General features: G+C 37.3%; 1 protein-coding gene across 2 annotated transcripts in view; it reads left to right on the top strand.

Annotated features, from left to right (window-relative positions):
* Positions 1-19,464, top strand: part of DROSHA (drosha ribonuclease III) — a 68,624-nt gene that overhangs the window by 34,927 nt on the left and 14,233 nt on the right. For both annotated transcript variants that reach the window (XM_062568012.1, XM_062568011.1), the window contains exons 16-24: positions 1,283-1,390; positions 4,370-4,477; positions 6,714-6,852; positions 7,530-7,590; positions 9,625-9,684; positions 11,470-11,569; positions 14,291-14,393; positions 16,849-16,919; positions 17,638-17,682. In XM_062568012.1, the coding sequence (XP_062423996.1) occupies positions 1,283-1,390; positions 4,370-4,477; positions 6,714-6,852; positions 7,530-7,590; positions 9,625-9,684; positions 11,470-11,569; positions 14,291-14,393; positions 16,849-16,919; positions 17,638-17,682 (795 nt within the window). The remainder of the gene's footprint in view (positions 1-1,282; positions 1,391-4,369; positions 4,478-6,713; positions 6,853-7,529; positions 7,591-9,624; positions 9,685-11,469; positions 11,570-14,290; positions 14,394-16,848; positions 16,920-17,637; positions 17,683-19,464) is intronic.

Below are 19,464 nucleotides of genomic sequence, written 5' to 3'. Positions count from 1 at the left end.
AACCTAACTTTGAGCACTTACAGGAGCCTGCTATCCTAAGGTTCACTTTGAAGTCAGTGAAGAGATGTGTTTTTTGAAGTAGTTTATCCCCCTTCATTGAATATAAAAGGAGCCTGGGCTAGCTGGCCTCCTACCTTAGACACTTCAGGAGAGTGCCTAGAAATAGGCCTGGTGAATCTACATCTGGATAGATCTGTCTCTTGAAACCATCCTGGGAGTCCCTGCAGAACAGAAAACAGACACTGGCGCTGCTCAGAGGTGCTCACAGCCTTTGATTTGGGACCTGGGAACAGGCTGCTTTTAACACATGCCCTACAGTGAAAAGGAGAGGGAGAGAGAAGGCAGGTTGCAGCTTTGGAAAGTTTCTTGTTCCCGAGAAGGAAAAATGCTGAGGGAGTCTTAACCGTTATTGCATGAGGTATGGGGGAGCTTGCTATTCCAGAGGCTTAGCAGTGTTGGAACCAAAAATCAGGCCAGGAGGATGGCCTGATAATAAGTCATCTGTGGATGACTTATTTTAGCAGTTTTTATTTCATTCTTTTTTTTAGCTGTTTTTCTTTCACTTTTTTTTGTTTTGTTTCTTTTTGCTTTTAAGAAAATAATTTTTAAAACTGTTTAGGTCAGAGGAACTTAATGTCTTTGCTGTAATTAATAGAGGCAAAAAAGCTGTGTGCAGAATGCAAAACTTCTGTGGTCAAGGCAAAACAGACTTTTAAATATTTAATTTTTTTTATTTGGAATAATATGAGTAGATTTCATGATGTAGGCTCCAGAACTTGTGAATGGTGACTCCTTCTGCAGACTGAGGCCGCTGACAATGGTGAACAGGAGCTATTGCCAGGTAGCTGGGATCCCATTACAAAGGCTTTATTTTACTTTGCTGAATTCCTTGCTCCTAGTGAATACTTCAAACCAGAAATACTCACAGACAGACTTAAATGAAGAGGCTGTTTTGCACATAGGAATAAGAAAGGAACTTTCATACTAAGTATGTTAACTTACTTGCATATGTGTCATACTAGAGATACAAGTAGGATTGACTTATTTTATGTCATTTGCAACAGAAACTGTAGTTAGTCACCTTTGTTGTCCTCTACTGCCTACCAAAATCCCCTGCTGTCTGTGCTGTACTAAACATCTACCAGGGTCTTGTGGCTGGTGGTGAAAAGATTTGGGCTAGTCTTAGAAACAGACTGTTCCCCAAAAGTGAACCTTGAACAGATACCATAAGCATCCTCCTATGTGTTGTAGCAGGTTCCTCACCGGTTCTGTCCCTCTGTAGGAAGCACTGCAGAAGATCCGGCAGAAGAACACAATGAGACGTGAGGTGACTGTGGAGCTGAGCAGCCAGGGCTTCTGGAAGACTGGGATTCGCTCTGATGTCTGCCAGGTGACTAAACCGGAGAGACCGCTGATGCATTTTCTTTGTTGGTGACTGCTGCTTACCTCTTGCAAGGATGGTTCTCAGCTGCAGAACCAAATTAACACCTTTACCTCAGCGTGATCTGTGTGTTTGAGGAACTGCTGCAGCCACAGGAGAAAGATGTTTTTTAGGTTTAATTTCCTACTTTCTTGCATTGACTCACCAAGTGGTTGATTACCACAAAAGAGGGGTTGGGAATGGGTGGTTTGGTGCTGGAGATCTGAGATGTAGTAGCTTTGACTTACATCAGCCAAAGGCTGAGTCTAATGTTGAACTTCTAGAGCTTCTTCTTCCATTGACTGGGTGAGTTTTAGATATTTTTGTTTTAGATATTTTCTAATTTGAGATTTTTATACTTTTTTTTGAAGGTAAGCATAAAGGCAAGTGCCTTTATTCAAAAGAAAAAAGATTCCTAACTTTTGGATTAAAAAGCATTGTTCCTCAGTAGAAAGGCATCTTTCAAGTACATTAAAGTTTCATATGCATGACGTTTCCAAGGTACTTATCTACATACGTACGTATATTTCCAAGGTACATATCTCTGCAGGATCCTGTTCCAAATTACAAGCAAATGAGTTAAGTAAATATGATCAAAATACGTGCGTTTTTTACACAATAATGTATTTATTAGCAAAGATCGAATAAGTACCCTAGAAAAAACAGCAGTCATATTTTGGGTATTGTTTTGGAGATGTTAATTAAGAATTACATGCTCAAAATTTAATTAACCCAACAGTTTGAAATACAAACATATGAGGTGACTTGGAAAAGGTATAGCTAAAAACGCTGTTATTATCTTGGAACCTTGGTAAAGCCAAAGGAGAAATTCTAACAGAAGAGAAATACCAATAACTAAAATTGTTTTCCTTCTCTCTAAAACATTTATTTTGATTTTACTATTGCTTTTGAAGTCAAAGAAAGAGAATAATGGAACAACATCTTCTCATGTAGCTGAGGAAACTTACAGTCCTTTTCTCATTTTTGTGGTAAACTGTATTTATTTTTACAAGTTAAGTCAACAGTGTATATTTCTCACTTAGGAGCTTTGAAACAGTTCTGTGTGTTATTCGTAATACTTTCAATGATTTATATTTTAATGTCTCATTGAATGTTCTTATTTGCTGTTGAAGAACAGCAAATCAAAGAGCAATGAGCTATTTCACATTTTTGTGCACATCCACAGCCATAACATCTAAACCAGTCTGTTCTGATATGAAAGTCATTTAATTTGATTTTTTTTGAGAGGTCAAGAGTAGGCAAACTGTGTATCTATAAAATGAAAGATTACCATTGCTGTTATTTGTTTTTCCTAGAATAAAGAATACTAACACTAAATATATGTAAATCAACTCTCTGGGCAGAGCTAAAGTGCAGTGATTTAAAATTATTGTTTTAACTTTTGGAAGCATTGTAGTTAAAAAGATTGAAACTCTTAAGCCACTGAAGTGCCCTAGTATTTTAGAATTGCTCCATGTTCCTTGCAGCAGTAATAACATTCATCCTCATGGTTTCGCAAATGAACCACTCGAAGGGGAAAGAAAAAGGGTGAGAGAAGTGTTCTGAAGACTGAAAATGGCTCTATTCTGTCAGACTTATTTAAAACTATCCAATAGGCGAAATGCATTTCTTTTATGCCACTAAACTGGGCAGAAGTTAGCTACGCACCCTGGCAGGGTTGGGCGCCACAGAGGTGGTCAGCCCTGCTCATCACTGCATGTGTTGCTTCCAGTATGCCCTCAGCAGCTGTGCTGGTGCAGTGAGTTAGGAAAAAAAAAAAGATGCATTTCTAAATATTTCAGCTTACCTGACTCTTTCGGTAGCTTCAGGTCAGGAAGCAACTGCCTCGGCAGTCATGCTGGCAGCTCTGAAGAAGCAGCCGTCTCCCAAGAGCCCTGGGGACGGTGGCACTGCCGGAGAGCTGAGGGCAGACTGGGAGAGTCCACTGCTTTGTGCCATCAACTGTAGCAGGAAAAGAATATACAACTTAGTTCAAATTATATGTAAAAAATAAAATGACTAACATATTTATAACCAGATTCAGCTGCCAAGGTTAGGGGCCAACTCCTGTGACCTGTTGCTTTATGGTTTCAGCAGAAACTGATTTTGATCACTAGCCGTTCTTCATTATAATAAAATTTTCAAAGTATGTTATTTTGCAGTTTCTTATAAAGAGATAAATAAATAAATCATCAGAAACATCAAATAGCTGTAATCCAACATGACATACATTAATTGAATCAATCAAGTATTTAGTGCCATGAAAGCAGCACTTTGTCAATGTAACTGCAAGAGTCAAATTAAAGACCTTCTGCTTGCCTCCCAGGGAGATATCAATTCCTCATTCACTGTACTGCAGCTGGTAAAATCGAAAACTTTGTATTCCAGAGCCTCAAACTTAGGACCACATGTGTTGGTTGCTAAGTATAAACAGTATTTGCCTGAGGGACTGTTTTGGTTGCCTAGGGGCCTCTGCAGCTGACCACACAGACAGGGGAGAAGAGTTGCCCAATGAAGTAATGACTTTTTTTTGGTACTAGCCTAAAACTGCAGGATATTAAATAGGAAGATCCAAGCAGCTAGTGTCGTTTTCAGTCACGGCTTGTTGAATCTTGACCTTACTGGTGCCCCGATGTCTCTTTACCGCATTCAAGATAGCTCAATAACAGACTGATTTTCTTTGCTTTGCTTTGTTTTGTTTCCCTGCGGTGGTTATTCAGATGGATAAAATCTAATTTACTTAAATGTTTGGCTGATGAGGAATGGAAAGCTATGATTTTTTTTTTGTTGTTGTTGTTTAAACCAAAACAGAGTAGATTTCAGGGTTTATGACAAATAGAATGTGTTTGTATTTATAACTTAGTCTGCGAGTCCTCTGTACACTGAAATTGAATGCTTTTCCTTATTGTAATTCCTTTCTACGTTTTTGTTTGTTTGTTTGTTTTTTAGCATGCAATGATGCTTCCTGTCCTCACCCACCATATTCGTTACCATCAGTGTCTGATGCATTTGGACAAATTGATAGGCTACACCTTTCGAGACAGGTGCTTGCTGCAGGTAAGATGTGCAAAAAATTAATGACTTGCTGGTTTTTCTTCCTAAAATTATTGAGCTTGTGCATAGTCCTGCTTCCTATACAATTTAATAGAAATGAGCTGCTATGCTATAACTTGAAAATGCCCGATTAATTGCATTGCAGATCTTTTAAAAGTTTCAGTTGTCCCAAGAGTCTTTTAAATAAATTAAATATCTGATTGTGCACACTTAACGTTTTCTCGGTGGTATGTCTGGATTTGCCCGTAACGTGTAGAAAGACAAAAATACACTTACTGAAAAGATTGGCAGGTACATTATCCATTATTTCCTTGTCGGTTCTTTTATTGGATATTTGTGAAGAATATAGTATTTTTCTGCATATGAGTCCATGTGTTTGACTTCTTTTTGTAGTTTGTTTTCCAAAAAAGAATAACTTAAAAATTGCATTTTTACTTTGAGTTTATAGCTAGTGCAAAGGAATTTGCAAACTTCCATGCAGCTCTTGCTTTCTACAAGAACATGACAAAATATTCACGTTTACAAACAAGAGCCAAGAACTGGAGAGAAGAGTTTCTTGTTTGTTTTAAATACATATGTGTTTCATGACCAGTCATTTTTGGAAGTGCATTTTTGGAATTGCTTGGCTCCAGAAGGCTAACTCTAGGCGCTACTGACCCCCTCCCCTTACATTTCTTCCAAAGAGGCAATTCACTTCTGTTCCAGATCTCCCCCAAAAGATGCAGTCTCCTTCCCCTGACTGTGGATGGGGCTTGGATAGATAAATTTTCCCTAACTTCAAAAAATGCAGTTTGTGTATGCAGATGAGGCTTCATTCCAAAAAATATTTTGTATAAAATAAGTTGAGACTTACTGAGAAATAAGCTTTTCTCATAGTTCCTCTGTTTTCTGTAAGTTGGTTTCCAGGACTTGTCCTATTGGAAGTTACATTAAGCACTGAGCATTTTTTAGAGCTTGGTTATTTGCAGGCAGCTTTATTTTTAACATGAAAGATAAAAATACAGTCACAGAAACCTTTGAAGTGTTGAAACCAAACACGTAAACCAAAACACAAGTTGCAATCCAAAAGGGAAGAAAGTTGAAAATCAAGTTTGGCAGAATTAGTCAAATTAATGATTAGTTACAACAAATGTACTTTTTAATGCTTGATCCCTATGCATATTTGTTGAAAACCTGGCAACTTGTTCTGGAAGGGAGAGAACTTTAAATATAATTTATACACCCTGGTCACATAATTATGCATAGGCAATATCAGATATATAATTTTGCATTGAATTTTATCTATTTCATCACGTTTCCTTTTTTTTCAAAGAGCTGTGCTAATTTAACCATTCTGACAAGATGTAGTGTGTCATCTATTTCAGATGGAGCAGAAGCTGAGAATGTGCAATTATGCCAAACTTCATTAATATTAGTGAATAGCTAAAAAGGATTTGAAGGAAGTTCTTATTATTGATTGAATGTCATTTTATTCTCTTAGCAACTAAAACTTCTCTGCAAGTCTTGCTTTTGGCACGCCCCAGCCATTGTTTGAATGACGAGTGCAGAGAGCTATTGGCATTTCTTTGCTCACAGCCCTCGATGCCTGTCCTGTACATTTTTAGAAGTAACATTCCAAACCTCAGATATTGAGATTACTAATTTTTAATTAATTATTAGTATTTAATTAATTCACTCTGCTGTGAATAACAGTATCAGAGATAATATGCTTGTTTATTGTTGCCATTTTTTGGAGTAGGAAATTTTTACTGATTATATAAATAACCTCAGTCAGGTATGTGAAGAGTTCAGACATTCTTTATTGTCCATATTTATAATATGAATATTCATGCTGCAGTATTAAAAAGAATATATGTTTAAGCAAACGTGTATTTTTTAAATTAACTCAGCAAAGATGGTTGTATTTAAATTAACTCAGCAAAGATGGTAAGCAAAACCTCTAGGGTGAATTGACAGTACATACTTTTTTTTCTTCAAAACTAATTTCTTTCTTTTTTTAAAAAATGTTGAAAGTTAATTAGTTAAAGTGATGATTGGGCATAAATGTTGCTTCTTTCTGACATCTGAAATAGTACATCCTACATTTAAATTGCTGGAACCAAGTTGCTAATTGACAACATCACTTTGTAGCTTTTCTACAAAGTAAAAAATAACACTTACTAGCTACCACTCTAAGCTTTTTTCTGCATTTGTAAAAATACATCTAAGACTTTTTATCTTTGTATGTGCTACATTATAGCTTGCCATGACTCATCCAAGCCATCACTTAAACTTTGGAATGAATCCGGACCATGCCAGAAATTCTTTATCCAACTGTGGGATTCGACAGCCAAAGTATGGAGATAGAAAAGTTCACCATATGCACATGAGAAAAAAAGGTGTGTAGTTACACCACTACTGTCTTCTCACAGTTAATCAGTATGAAAATCTTATGTTTGTTATTGTTTTATTGGCCTTTATTCTTCTGAGATACTGTTTTAATGGAGGATTTCGAAGGTTGTACAAAGACAGCAGTGAGATCTTTCTAAATAACTGGCTTTTGCAAATTAGTCAATAAGTGAATAGCTGACAAAAAGCAAGGATAATAAATTAGAATTTTTATGTTATTTGATTTTTGGCTTTTTTATATATAATCTGCTGTTCAATATGGTGAGTATACTGGACAATATATTGTGAAAATGCTGAAGTCTTACTAACATGAAAATATGTGGTCTGTCTGCTGCAGAATACTTCTTACCCCTTAGAAGTATAGTCAGCTGTAGTGATGTGAACACTTTATTATTTGTGTAATGTTTGGAATGTCTGTTTTATGCAAAGGTGATCTTTTTATCTGGTTCTCTGAACACAAAAATACAAAAGCAGCTTGTAATGGGAAGGCTATCAGTTAGGCAGAGAGGATCTGCGAGGATTATACCTGCTGTAAGTAAACCCTGTAAATAACAGAATGATCTTGTCTATAGCAATTACAAAGTAACATGTTAAGTAATTATTTTCTGAGCCCATTCAGATTGAATTAGTGGTTGTTTATTTAATTGTACATTGTTTATATTTGTAGGCATAAACACCTTGATAAATATTATGTCTCGTTTGGGACAGGACGATCCAGCTCCTTCCAGGTAATGAAAATAATAGACTCTAGGTTTGTACAGCATGTTGTGTGGTCTGTTTGCAAGCAGGGAATCTTTTGGAGGGAAATCAACCAACTGACTATCGGCAACAACTTTAACAAATAGTTGAAATGGAAGGTCATTTTGAATTGTCTTATTTTTTCTGAAACCATGCTTCTGTTGTGACATAGTAAATGTTTGGGTGTGCCTGCAGAAAACACTTGAAGAAGCTTTTAACAGATAATTCTACTGTTCCTACTTGGGTAGCTTGAAGTGAGGAAGACTAAAAGGCTACCTTTTACTTTCTGCAGAATGAAAAAATAAGATTTGTTATTATTATTACCATTGTTATAGATTGGATTCTCCATCACCTTCCCTTGTAGTTGTACCTTCCTAGTGTGGCACTGGGTTAACACGAATATGATGCTGAATGTGGGCTTGAAAGATATACTGCTCCAATTTAAAGACATATGCATAAACAGCTGGGGACAGTAGGCTGATGTTTAAATATAATAATCCTTAACTAACCACTAGGAATCATGTGCCAATCGGTAATTTTTAAGATGTGTTTTATATATACAAACAGACACCACATTTAGACAAAATGAATAACAAAGCTCACAGGACTAGTACAAGAAACAGCTGTGCGTGAAATCTCTTAAATGCATGAACTAGAGGGTGGAGTGTATATTAGTTGAGTAGTGCTGTAACTGGACCTTTGAAAGAGTCATCACTTCAGAGGAAGCTGCGGAAAGGTTGAATTCTGAACCAATGTTTGTCGTAGCATTCCCCGAGTGCTGTTTCAGCTAGATTGTGCCCTCTTTTTTGAGGGTCAGCTTCAAGGCTTATTTCAGCTCTTTTAAGACAATGTGTGATAAGGCTGAATTGTGTTAATTCCCACAAAATAATACAAAAAATATAAAATACTGCTTCTGAGAGATCTGCATTTGCTGCTATGCCTCTGCAAAGGGGAGTTATGGAATTGCTCACACTTTATTGTTTCACACAGCAAAGGTACTTGAATTCTTTCAGCCCATAAACAAAGGCCTGCTATTGCAGAAGTTAGACAAACTAGATAATTACTAGGGGAGTGCAAATTGCAATAAAAGCTGTCAACCACTTGAGAAGGATAGACTGGATAAACAAAAATCCTGTAGCTATGGTCTTGATTCTGTTGCTGTCACATGTGTGAAGTCAAAATGGTACTATTTACGTGCTTCCAGGTGTAGAGGAGAAATTTTTATATGTTCTGTGACACAATTCAACTCCCATTGTTTTTTCACTGCTGTGTCCTGTTACTCATTTGTTAAATAAGCAGGCAGAGAGCTTGGAGGAAAAGAAACTTTATGCAAAACAAAGGAAAATCAGGAACATTCATAGAAGAAAAAAACAATAGGGGCTATGAAAAGGAAAACACAGGGAAAATAAGATCCCGCTAATTTTAGAGTATTTTTGAATGCATCTTGTTCTCTAGTAATTTTTCTTTTGCGCTCAAAGGAAATTACAGAGAACAGGGAATAGTGCACTTCTGCATGCTATATTTTAAAGGTGCTAGGAAAAATAAAAATACTTATTCCATGTAGGTCTGCTCTGGCATAGCAGCAGATCTACTGCAAAGTCATCACGCCCTGCAGGTGCTGATGCTCACTGTGTGCCCCCTCCCCGTGGCGCACACAAGAAAGATGGTCATTTACTTCAGGTCACCTGGTGCCCTCTGCGGCACAAAGAAACCCCATCTGAGTAGTCCGTTGTGCAGTACCAATCTACAATGCTATTTTCTCTCTCGATTTGTTAAACTCTGGCATCAGCTCAGAGTAGAATATACAGAAATTTCAAACTGCAGTGTCAGTCCTGAGTGTCATGATTCACATAGTCGTTACTGTATTTTGGAAAGGATGTGCCCCAGAGAGGGTGGGGGAGGCTGCAAGAACAGCTATTCCAGCCTGATTGCCAAGCAAGTCCAACTTGTTCTATTTTGTTCATTGTGCAAATAACCAACAGGAATTATTTAACTGAAAGTAAATCTTAAAATACCTTTTTCAGGATCAATCACAACGAGCGTTTAGAATTTCTAGGAGATGCCGTGGTGGAGTTTTTAACAAGGTAAATGTGGAATTCTTCAACAATCGTCACCAGCTTTTCTCTTTAATTGCATTTGTATGTTACTGGCCTACCATCCAGCTCATAAAGCTTTGTGATGTATGCTGTGTTGCGGTCCTGGCCTTGATATTTAGAGCTGCACATCTGCACGCAACTTTTTTGAAATTTCTTCCAGTGCTGATGATACAACAAACTGAACTGCAAGATGAAAAGCTAGAGCTGCTGTCTCATGAAGTGCAATTTAAAGTTGATTGGGGTTTTTAGAGATTACTATTTGAGCTACAGACAAGTTGAATTTGTACCCATTTTTAAAAGAAGTTATCCTTGGTGTGTCTTTTTATTTCCATGGATTCTTTGCATTCTTTTTCTCTAGTTGCCAGTGAAGACTATTTATTGTTAATATTGAATGCGTTATTAGATTTCCAGTTATTAGAGAGGTATCTTGCATAATATCTGTATGTAAATGAAATGGTTGAGCCCAAGTATAAGTTATTTAGAAGTAACAACAATTTCATGATTCATTAAAAATTGTTCTTTTGGTCTTTTTTGAGTATTCTGACATTAGCTGACAATACTAGAATACTTTAAAAGTTACCTGTGTTGGTCTCTGAGCTGAGTACTTGTGGCAGACAACTTGCTGAAAAGTGTCATTTCTCACAAAAGCAATTTCAGAATTTCTTATCAAAGACCATAATCCATTTTAGTTGCTTTCTCTTATCATGGTTAATAGGAGAGTATTCTCTTTTTTCTTAAACAGAAACTTTACAATAAGTCTGTGATACGGATAAAAATTGCCCTTGTATATCCATCCTCAGCTAGCCATAAGCTACTCAGAATTAAGGATTATTTGTCGGTAAAGGTGGCCTTTTCCCTCATAGAACAAGTACAGGCTGAAAAGATGGAAGACTTGCTGATTAAAAAGTGTCTTGCGTTTTTCACTGTCAGTGTTCATCACCTGTCACTTGAGTTTGCTCAGCTAAATTTTGTCTTAATTTAGAAAATATTTAAGCTACTAATTAAGTCCATTTCTGTTCAAGAAAGCATTTAAGGACTTGTTTAAGATCTGAAATTTTTACCCAAACTCTCTTCACTTCAGGATTCTGCTTTTGTGGTTATGATTCTTGATTAGATTACCTCTAATATTTACAGTGATTCTTGTTCTCAAATTCTTGCATCCATCTAGTTTTCCTCCTTGTACAGTTGGTTTATAGTTAGTATTACTGTTCTTAAACAAAAAAGCTATTTTAATTGGCATTTGAGAACACGTATTTGTTAAAGCACTGTAAGAAACTTTTAAAAAATATCCTAAATGGTGGTCTATACTGAATCAGTAGTCTCATTTTAAAGCACTACGTACCCCTGATATGGAGTTCCTCAAGCCTGGCAGTTGCCATGTGCTTTATTCCTCGCCATCTTCTTGGAGTCCAAGTCCAGCAGTTGCTGAACCCATTGCTACTGATAGCAACCTTCTCACAAGGGAACTGCACACAATTGTAGGGATTTAGAAATTATGTGCTGTCCAGCAAAGAGACAGGACTCTTCCTTCCCTGCTCCCCGTGCTGTCTGGTCAATATTACTGAGCATTATTTTAATGTTTGATTGTTTCTTTACTTTATTTCAAGCTGAGTTGCCTTCTTGAGAGGGGAAGTTGTATTATCAGCTAAGATCTGATGGGACATTAGCCTTCCACTGAGGTGCATGTGATTTGTTTTTAACCAAATGCATCCATACTGAGAGGATCTGTGGGTTTTTTTTTTTTTTTTTTTTTTTTTTTTTTTTTTTTGCCAGTGTCCACTTATACTACCTGTTTCCCACCCTGGAGGAAGGGGGATTAGCTACATATCGCACTGCCATTGTACAGAATCAACATCTGGCCATGTTGGCTAAGGTACAGTCCTCTGTTTTATATTTCTATGTGTTTGAAACTCATAGGTAAGATGTTAATGTGTGGGTTGCTTCTTGAGTGGTCTGTCTGCTTTTAACATCAGTGTCTTCACCATATTTTGAGAGCTGGATTTGGGATACAGGAACTCAAGTTCCTGTATCAACTCAAGCTGATAGTAGATTTTAAAGATGAGGTAGGACTTAGTGCTTTCTCCAAAGCAGTTCTTTAACAGCAATAATTTTTGCCAGCAGAAGGAGAAAGGTTTTAGGACATCTGTGTCAAAGGCATCTCTATATTTTATTTCAAATTGCAGTGATAATGAAGTTGATAGTGGAAAGACAATGGAAAAAAAATCGTGTTTATAGAAGGACTTCCTGATAGGATATGTAGGAAGAAAACATCTGCAGGTGGTAGAGAGAAAGTGAAAAAAAACTCATTTTGTCCACTCTCTGACCTGAAAAGTCATTTTCAGATTTGCTGCGATCTGTCAAAGAGCAATATATTGAAAAGCCTTTTGTTAAAAAATAGGCTTATAGCACTGGAAAATTTGAGATCCCTCTGAATTTTATTTAATTCTGTAAATAACATAGACTGTTTATATTTCTATGTAATACTGAGGGGGCATACAATGCAGAATTTTGAGTAATTTACTTTCATAGATGATTTGATATTCTGTTCAGATTTAGTTTTGCTAGCATTTAATTAAAAAAATAAAGAAAAGGCAAGCCCAAGACTTACTATTACAATGTGCTAGGCTATGCACACAAAGATACACTTACTCACTGATAGTTTTCAAGTGCTCTTTTAATCTTCTCTGACTGTATTCATGCAGTAATTCTTTATATATATATATATATATATATATATATATATATATATATCTTCAGTGTTAAGACTTTGGAAGAAATTATGTAATTTCTAACATGGCATCTTTTTGCTCAGTTCTCAAGAGAAGTATAGAGGTAGGCAGTGAACACAATCATTTTGATCCAGAGCTTGCTTTAATGATATAGATGGACATGAATTGATTGAAAACATTTCAATCTGGGCTTTGTTTATAAATACAGTATTAAACTGCCTGACATTTCAATTTGCTTTATCATTTTAAAACCTGCATCAGGCAAGTTCATATACTCCTAAAGCTGTTACCAGCCTTTATCATTGTAAGGGGGCATTTTTTGATTAGCTGTATTGCAGCAGGTTTTAAGTGTGTTTATTTATATTAGATATAGCTGTAAATATTAGAGGGTTCTCTATGTTCCTGATTTCCCAAGGTATCCTTTCTCTCTATTGTGTATCCTAAATGACCTTCCTGCTTTCGCCCCATTATTGCGTGGAGTGTCACGTTGCATTCAGTTTGCTTCCGCAGTCCAATTCTCAGCTCCTCAGCTCCTCCTGTGCATATGGGATGCTGGTTTAGGTGAGGATCAAATGACACACTTCTATAGCTTCTAAGAGCTTTATAGCAGAAGTTTTAAAAATGATCTGAAATGTGTCTCAATCAAGTATGGGATGTGAAATATATGCAAAATACTTTGGATGCAAGCTCCTGAAAGAGTTAAGCTATTGGGGGGGGGGGGGAATTTTGACTTTGATATTGACTTTAAATAGTTGTTCCCTGAACTGTATAGAGTGTGATACAACATAGTAAGTGGTAATTCCCTGTATTCTGAGCAGCGAGTGGGCTCTTATTCATTAAAAACTGAAGGCTTTTCTTTTTTCAATTTGAAGTGCCTATAAACCACACATCTCAAACACCTTAGCTTCTTCACTTTTACTTCTAAAGTATACTTTAGGAGGATGAAGTTGAAAGTTAATGAGAAATTGGTCATATACCTATTTGGGAAGAACCTATTCTCATACAAATTTTGTAAGATGCGCAAATCTCTCTTCTTTAAAAATCCCATTAATGGTTTTGTGTCAGAAAGATGTATACATAGAGAAGCTGGTATCTCTTGCATGCATTTCTATAGCAGAATTATCATATGTTATATAACATATCTAACTCACTACCTGTGATGCCAACTGGCAAGCAGAATTATAGCTTGGGAAACGGATGAATGTTAATGATGTACGTTTGAAAGAAAAAAAGAAAGCTAGGTGGCACTGTGGCTTAAAACATCAATCTCTGCCCTCGGGGCCCAGAGGCTGCTGTCACTGCCACCTGTTGAGAGTCTTAAAAGGGGGGCGCTGGATGCGGTTTGGATTCGGCCCACCAGCGTTCCCATTTCGCTCTGTTTTACTTCATCCTCTTCTCGTTGATGCAGTCTTTATCCTCAGTGATGACTCCTTCCCTTTGAGTGTTCCTTCAGGATTTCCAAAGGCAAATCGCATGAGGGCAAACCACCCGCAAAAAATACACTGCACTATCCAACCAATATCAGCCTGTGCTGCTTTATCACTGCTTCACCTTTGCTCTTGAACTCATTCCTAGATCTCACTACTAACATATTTTGATCTGGTTTCCAGTAAACCCTTGGTGTAATGGGTTTTGGCTTTCCCACAGAATCCAAATCTTGTTGCTTTCCTCTAGTAAACTAGTATGAAGTGTTCTAATTTTAGCTTTAAAGATTGTGCCTGCACTGAAACTGTATGGAGCACAGCTTTCGGGCTCCCTCGAGCCCTGTGGCTGCATAGTCATAATGTAGCTGAACTCTAGTGGCAGGAGCTTGAACTCTTGCACTTTTATAAACCTGGTTTTGAATCCTTTCATGTCTTCTGCAGAAGCTGGAACTGGATCGATTTATGCTTTATGCTCATGGTCCGGACCTTTGCAGGGAGTCAGATCTCCGCCACGCCATGGCTAACTGTTTTGAAGCCCTAATAGGTAACGCGTATATGTTTGTGCGTGCAGACATTGTGTGCTGTTGTGCCCATGCTGAGCACTGATGATGATGGAGCAGGTATACCCCGGCCTGAGTAGGGTTAATAGAGGTAGGGATAGTAAAGCTTCTTAAATTTTCCCTGTCCTTTCCCACCTACTGTGCATTTGTTGTGTGCAGTATTAAAGCAAAATCTCACCTTTCATTTCCTGACTCGCATGTTCCCCTGATGTACTTGTTTCGTGGTGTCATAGCATGGCACTTCCACATGTCACCTTAGGACTGCGCCCCTCATGTCACTGTGTCTAGCCCCGGGCAGTCCTCTGAGGAAGAGCAGTTCATTCACCGTGGCCTGGCAACAAAAGTGGAGGCTCGTAGTTTCCGATAAATAGTACTTGCACAGACCTGCAAAATGTGGAGTCCCACATTAGCCCCAAGTTTTCAATTCTACAGGTCGCTTCTGCATTCACCAGATACTCCTAACCACGCCACCAGCCTACTTTCTCTGTGCCCTGGTAACTTTTTTGTGAATTAAACATGACGTTTGCTAAGTAAATATTTTAGGTTTTCTGTATTTTCCTTCCAAAGAGAAAATATGGCAATATGCCATGGCTGTTATAATAAAGCTACCAAAACTGTCTAGCTGAGGGTGAAGGGAAGCTGTGTCAAGTTAGCTGAAGGACACTGTAATGCTGATCAGTGATTGGCTATCACGATCAGTGAATTTATTTGGGGGAAAGAAATTAGAAATGCTTGACTGCAGTTGTAATCAGCAAGCAGGAAAGGAGGGAGATATGGTTTTAGAGCCACACAGGTTTTATTTTATATACCATATTTTTATAAATCTTAATGTGATTGAATACATGAAACAAGCTAAATCTCAGTGATTCAGCTTTACATGCATCTGAATTTACTGTATTGACTACAGGAGTATCTTAGCCCTATTCAGGCCTTTACATACTACACAGCCTCCTAAAGCATTTTATCTTTCTTTGAAAATACATCACAGTTTGCTTAGATGGCAACAGTTCTGTGCATTCTGCCTTGGGCCAAATTGCATTTCAGCTTATCAAGAAGTAAGAGTTGCCTTTTTAATGCTGTTTTGCTTTCCATGAGTGCTTTGATCTTTAATTAAAAAATAAAAAAACAGAAAAAGAACACTAGATCTGTATCTATGACTTCGTTCATATACTTCAGCCTGACAAGGATGTGATGATGAGGACTTTCTGGCAGACACTGAGATTTGCTAAGAGAGCAGACTTGCTGTCTAGCCTCCAGTGTGAAGTTGCTCAGGAAGTTAATAGAGCAGCAAGGTTTTGTTAGGGCCACAGCTAGAAGCAGGGAGTTTGTGAAGGGGTAATAAAAGTATATATGGGGTCTGGAGCTCCTACTTGGGAACCTTTGTACAAAACTAGTGCTTTTTCCCTGCAATGAAAGTAATAACTAAAGGGCTGCCTAGTACCTGCTTAAAATTCTGTGCTCTCATAACATGCCTCCGGCAAGATATTCTTACAACCCCCAAGCCATTCTCAAAAGAATCAAAAAAGAGTAGTTGACCTACTGCGAGAATCAGAAGGATTTTTTTTTTTAAAAAAGGAAGAAAGAAAAAGAGAGAGAGAGAGAAGAAAAGCACAGCGAGGCAGATCATGTTCTCCCTATATTTGGGAATATTAACTCCCTTGCTCTGTGTTCTTCATGTAGCTGTGTATTTTCTTTGCTTTTATACAGCTGTGCTTACAAGGACTAATATTAGGATTTCAGAAGCCATTTTGTAAAGAGAATCAGAGGACAAGGTGTTGATACTCTATTTTAGAAGTGCCTGTGCAGATACAGTATGATATACACAAAAAATACAACCTGCTAGCACGAGTTTTGTAAAATCTGTTACTAAAGGCCATATGGAGAGCTAGTGATGGGAAAAAAGGAGACATTATCTGTAGAACAAGTAATTCCTAGAAATGGAGAGAAATGCAGGTTTCAACTCAGATAATGTATTATTATAATATTGGGGAAATACTGTCAGATTTATATGCAGGATGTAATGTTATTGAAGAAACAGAATAAATGAAAATTATTCATTGGCTGTTGAGGTTTATTTCATGACTGTCACTGTCTACATATATTGTGTAGTTAGCTGATTACTGGAAACCACTTTTAGAAATAGGTCACTTTTAGACTAATTTTCTTAAACTTTGCTCTTAGAGCATATCACCTTCTATCACTAATTTAACTGTGGCTTTTTCTATGAATTTTACAACCATTGGTTTTATGTTAGTGTTTAATATGCCTTAAATTTCTCAGAAAATTGGATTTGCTATTTTGATTCTTACCATAGAAGGCATGCTTTTAAAAAATACATATATTGGAAGTGAGGAAGGTAGGGGTCTTTGACTTCTGTGTTTAATAATTTTCTAAGTACTAATGCATTCTGCCATTTGATTTATTGGTCCCCTCATATAGGAGCTGTTTATTTAGAGGGGAGCCTAGAAGAAGCCAAACAATTATTTGGACGTTTGCTCTTTAATGACAAGGTATTTATATAATTTATGACTTGACTCCATTTGAAAATGTTTTACTTAAGACTAATAAATGAACAAGAATGCACCTGTTGCACTTAGTTCCTAGAAATTTAATGTATCATGGCATGTTTAGGACAGCAAACTGCATTAGTTCAGGAGGGAAAAAGCAACTAGTATGTAGTGCTGAAGCAATACATGTGGCAGCAATGAAGGTTGAATTATATAGTCTTTTCCTTCCTTATAGCCTGTGAATCTGTGGAAAGACAAACTTTATTAGAAATAAAAGTATTTTGTAGCACATTATAACTTCAGATGAGTGTTTACTCACTGCTTGTAATGAAGGAAGACTATATGAAATAAAGGAATACAAAATGTTTTGTTTTTCAATCTTGGCTTTTGGTCAAATCAAACTTCCTATAAAGGAGGAGTAGAGAATAAAGTTAGACCTGGGGCTTAAACATATCTTTTTCTTTTTTTCTTCTCTAACCAGTTTTTATTTGGTTCAAGGATTTTTCTGCTTCCTTGACACAAGCTAATTGGGAGAACTACAGGCAGTTTGAACAGCAAATACACGATTTTAAAAATTAGTTTGCCAGCACTATTGAATTTACAATAAGCAGAGTCAGCATCTGAAATAGTTCAGTATTTCAAGTAATGACATTTTATTTAGTACTGTGGAATTTGTTAAATGACTCCCTTGAGCATTAAAGGCATCTCTCAATGTTTGCAGGACCTGCGGGATGTATGGCTTAATTATCCACTACACCCACTCCAAGTAAGTGTGTCCCTTTCTGTAATAAATTTCATAGCTCTGTTTTATTTCCAAGGATGCTTTTCTGTAGGGTTCTGCTGTAGTGACACCTCAGAAAATTTACTAGCAAGTAGCCAGAGGAGTGTATATATTTGCCTTTATGGGTTTTGGGTTTTTTTTTTGTTGTCGTTGTTTTGGATAAATAACGAGTCATGGGCTCTCTGAGGATTAATCATTCACCTTTCCTTGGCTTGTGTTTGATATATGATTGTGTTTCTCATACAATAAATCTAGTGAGAGGTAACATTTTGGCTTCTTTATCTACTGTAAGCTGAGACAAAAGGGGCACAAAAATGGTCTTGGGTACCTGTTTTGCTGACTTGAAAATAAGACCTGTGGGTTGATTGTAGGAAGGCACATTGCTTGAATGCTTTTAGAGTATAATGCTGAATATTTGCCTAATTACAGCATGTTTTTTTCATTGATTCCAGTAGCTTTAATAGCAGGTAAATACTGAAAATATGGATATGTCTGAGTTATTACTTATCCTCCATCTACTTGTGAAACCCACAAGTAGTCCTTAGTAAGTTAGTTTACACTTTTAGGAGTTGGCAGAGCTGATTTCAAGTCCTTGCTCCATGAGTGAATTATGGTGGAGATCCTGAGCAAGTCGTGGAGCCTCTGCACGGTAGTTCCCCATGCTTGCAGCGAGGATGACCGCATTCTCCCAGGGTGCAGGTGTGCTGCAAGGACAGCTGTATTCAAACTGTGATTCAATCCATTAGTAAGGTTTTCAGGATCACATGAACGTCTAAGACAGACATGGCCCTCTTATTACCTCTTTTGTCCTGCCACATCTCTAGTGATTTGTGGAGAGTCACTTTGACTTCATTACAAGTTTTTGTGAGCACATCCTTCCAGCAGAAGGTCACTTAGAGGCCTACATCTGAAATGTTTTAAATATTTGATACGGATTTTGCAGTGGAAGTGTGGACAAAACATGTAGCGATAGATCAGTGTGCCTGAAGCACTTGTACAATCAACTCTGTGCTGCTGTAAGACAGGAGTAAATGGAAAAGATTCTTAATGAAAAAAATCAGCTTTCCAGACTCAGCACCAGCTATCCTGCTTGGTGATACAAGCATACAAGAAAACTCTTCTTCTGGATTTCTTTTTCTTTATTATTATTTTATTTTATTTTAACTCTTTCTGTCTACTTTCACAAAGGAGGTTTGGACTATGCTTAGGTTGGAGATAGGCAGTATAAGAAGTTTATCATTTCTTGTTCCTACCTTAACTTCTGTGAGATGAAAATGTATTTTCCTCCATGGCCCAGATGCCATCCTAACTCTCTGCTTGCTGCCCTGACTGTAGGGGAAGCACAAGCTGCCCAGTTTGGCCATTGGGAAGGGCTAGCCTGAAAAATAAAAATTTTAAAATTATTGAATGTGACTGTAACAATTGGCAAATGAAATCCTACTGAAGAATAGTTCCGCATGAGATATATACCCTGTAATTTTGTAGCAGGCAAATCAGATGAAACTGTAATAAAGAAAATAACTAGTGGACACCTGGATAAATGTGATTTGTTTGAAAAGAATCAACACGACTTTTGCAAACGCAAGTACTGCCTTGCTAACTGACAGCAAATTTCTTACAGTGGATGGAGATCATTAGCGATTTCCCTAGGGTTCTGTCCTAGGGGGAAGCCTCCCTAGGGAAACGTGCTATTCATGTTAGCAACTTAGAACTTAGGAAACTTAGGAAAGAAGATGAGCAGTGAGGTGGCAGTTTATTGATAATGCC

The sequence above is a fragment of the Rhea pennata genome, chromosome 2 (genome assembly GCF_028389875.1).
Source record: "Rhea pennata isolate bPtePen1 chromosome 2, bPtePen1.pri, whole genome shotgun sequence".
NCBI classification, from domain to species: domain Eukaryota; kingdom Metazoa; phylum Chordata; class Aves; order Rheiformes; family Rheidae; genus Rhea; species Rhea pennata.
The sequence above is the reverse complement of the archived record's forward strand: the minus strand, read 5'-3'. Positions and strand labels throughout refer to the sequence as shown.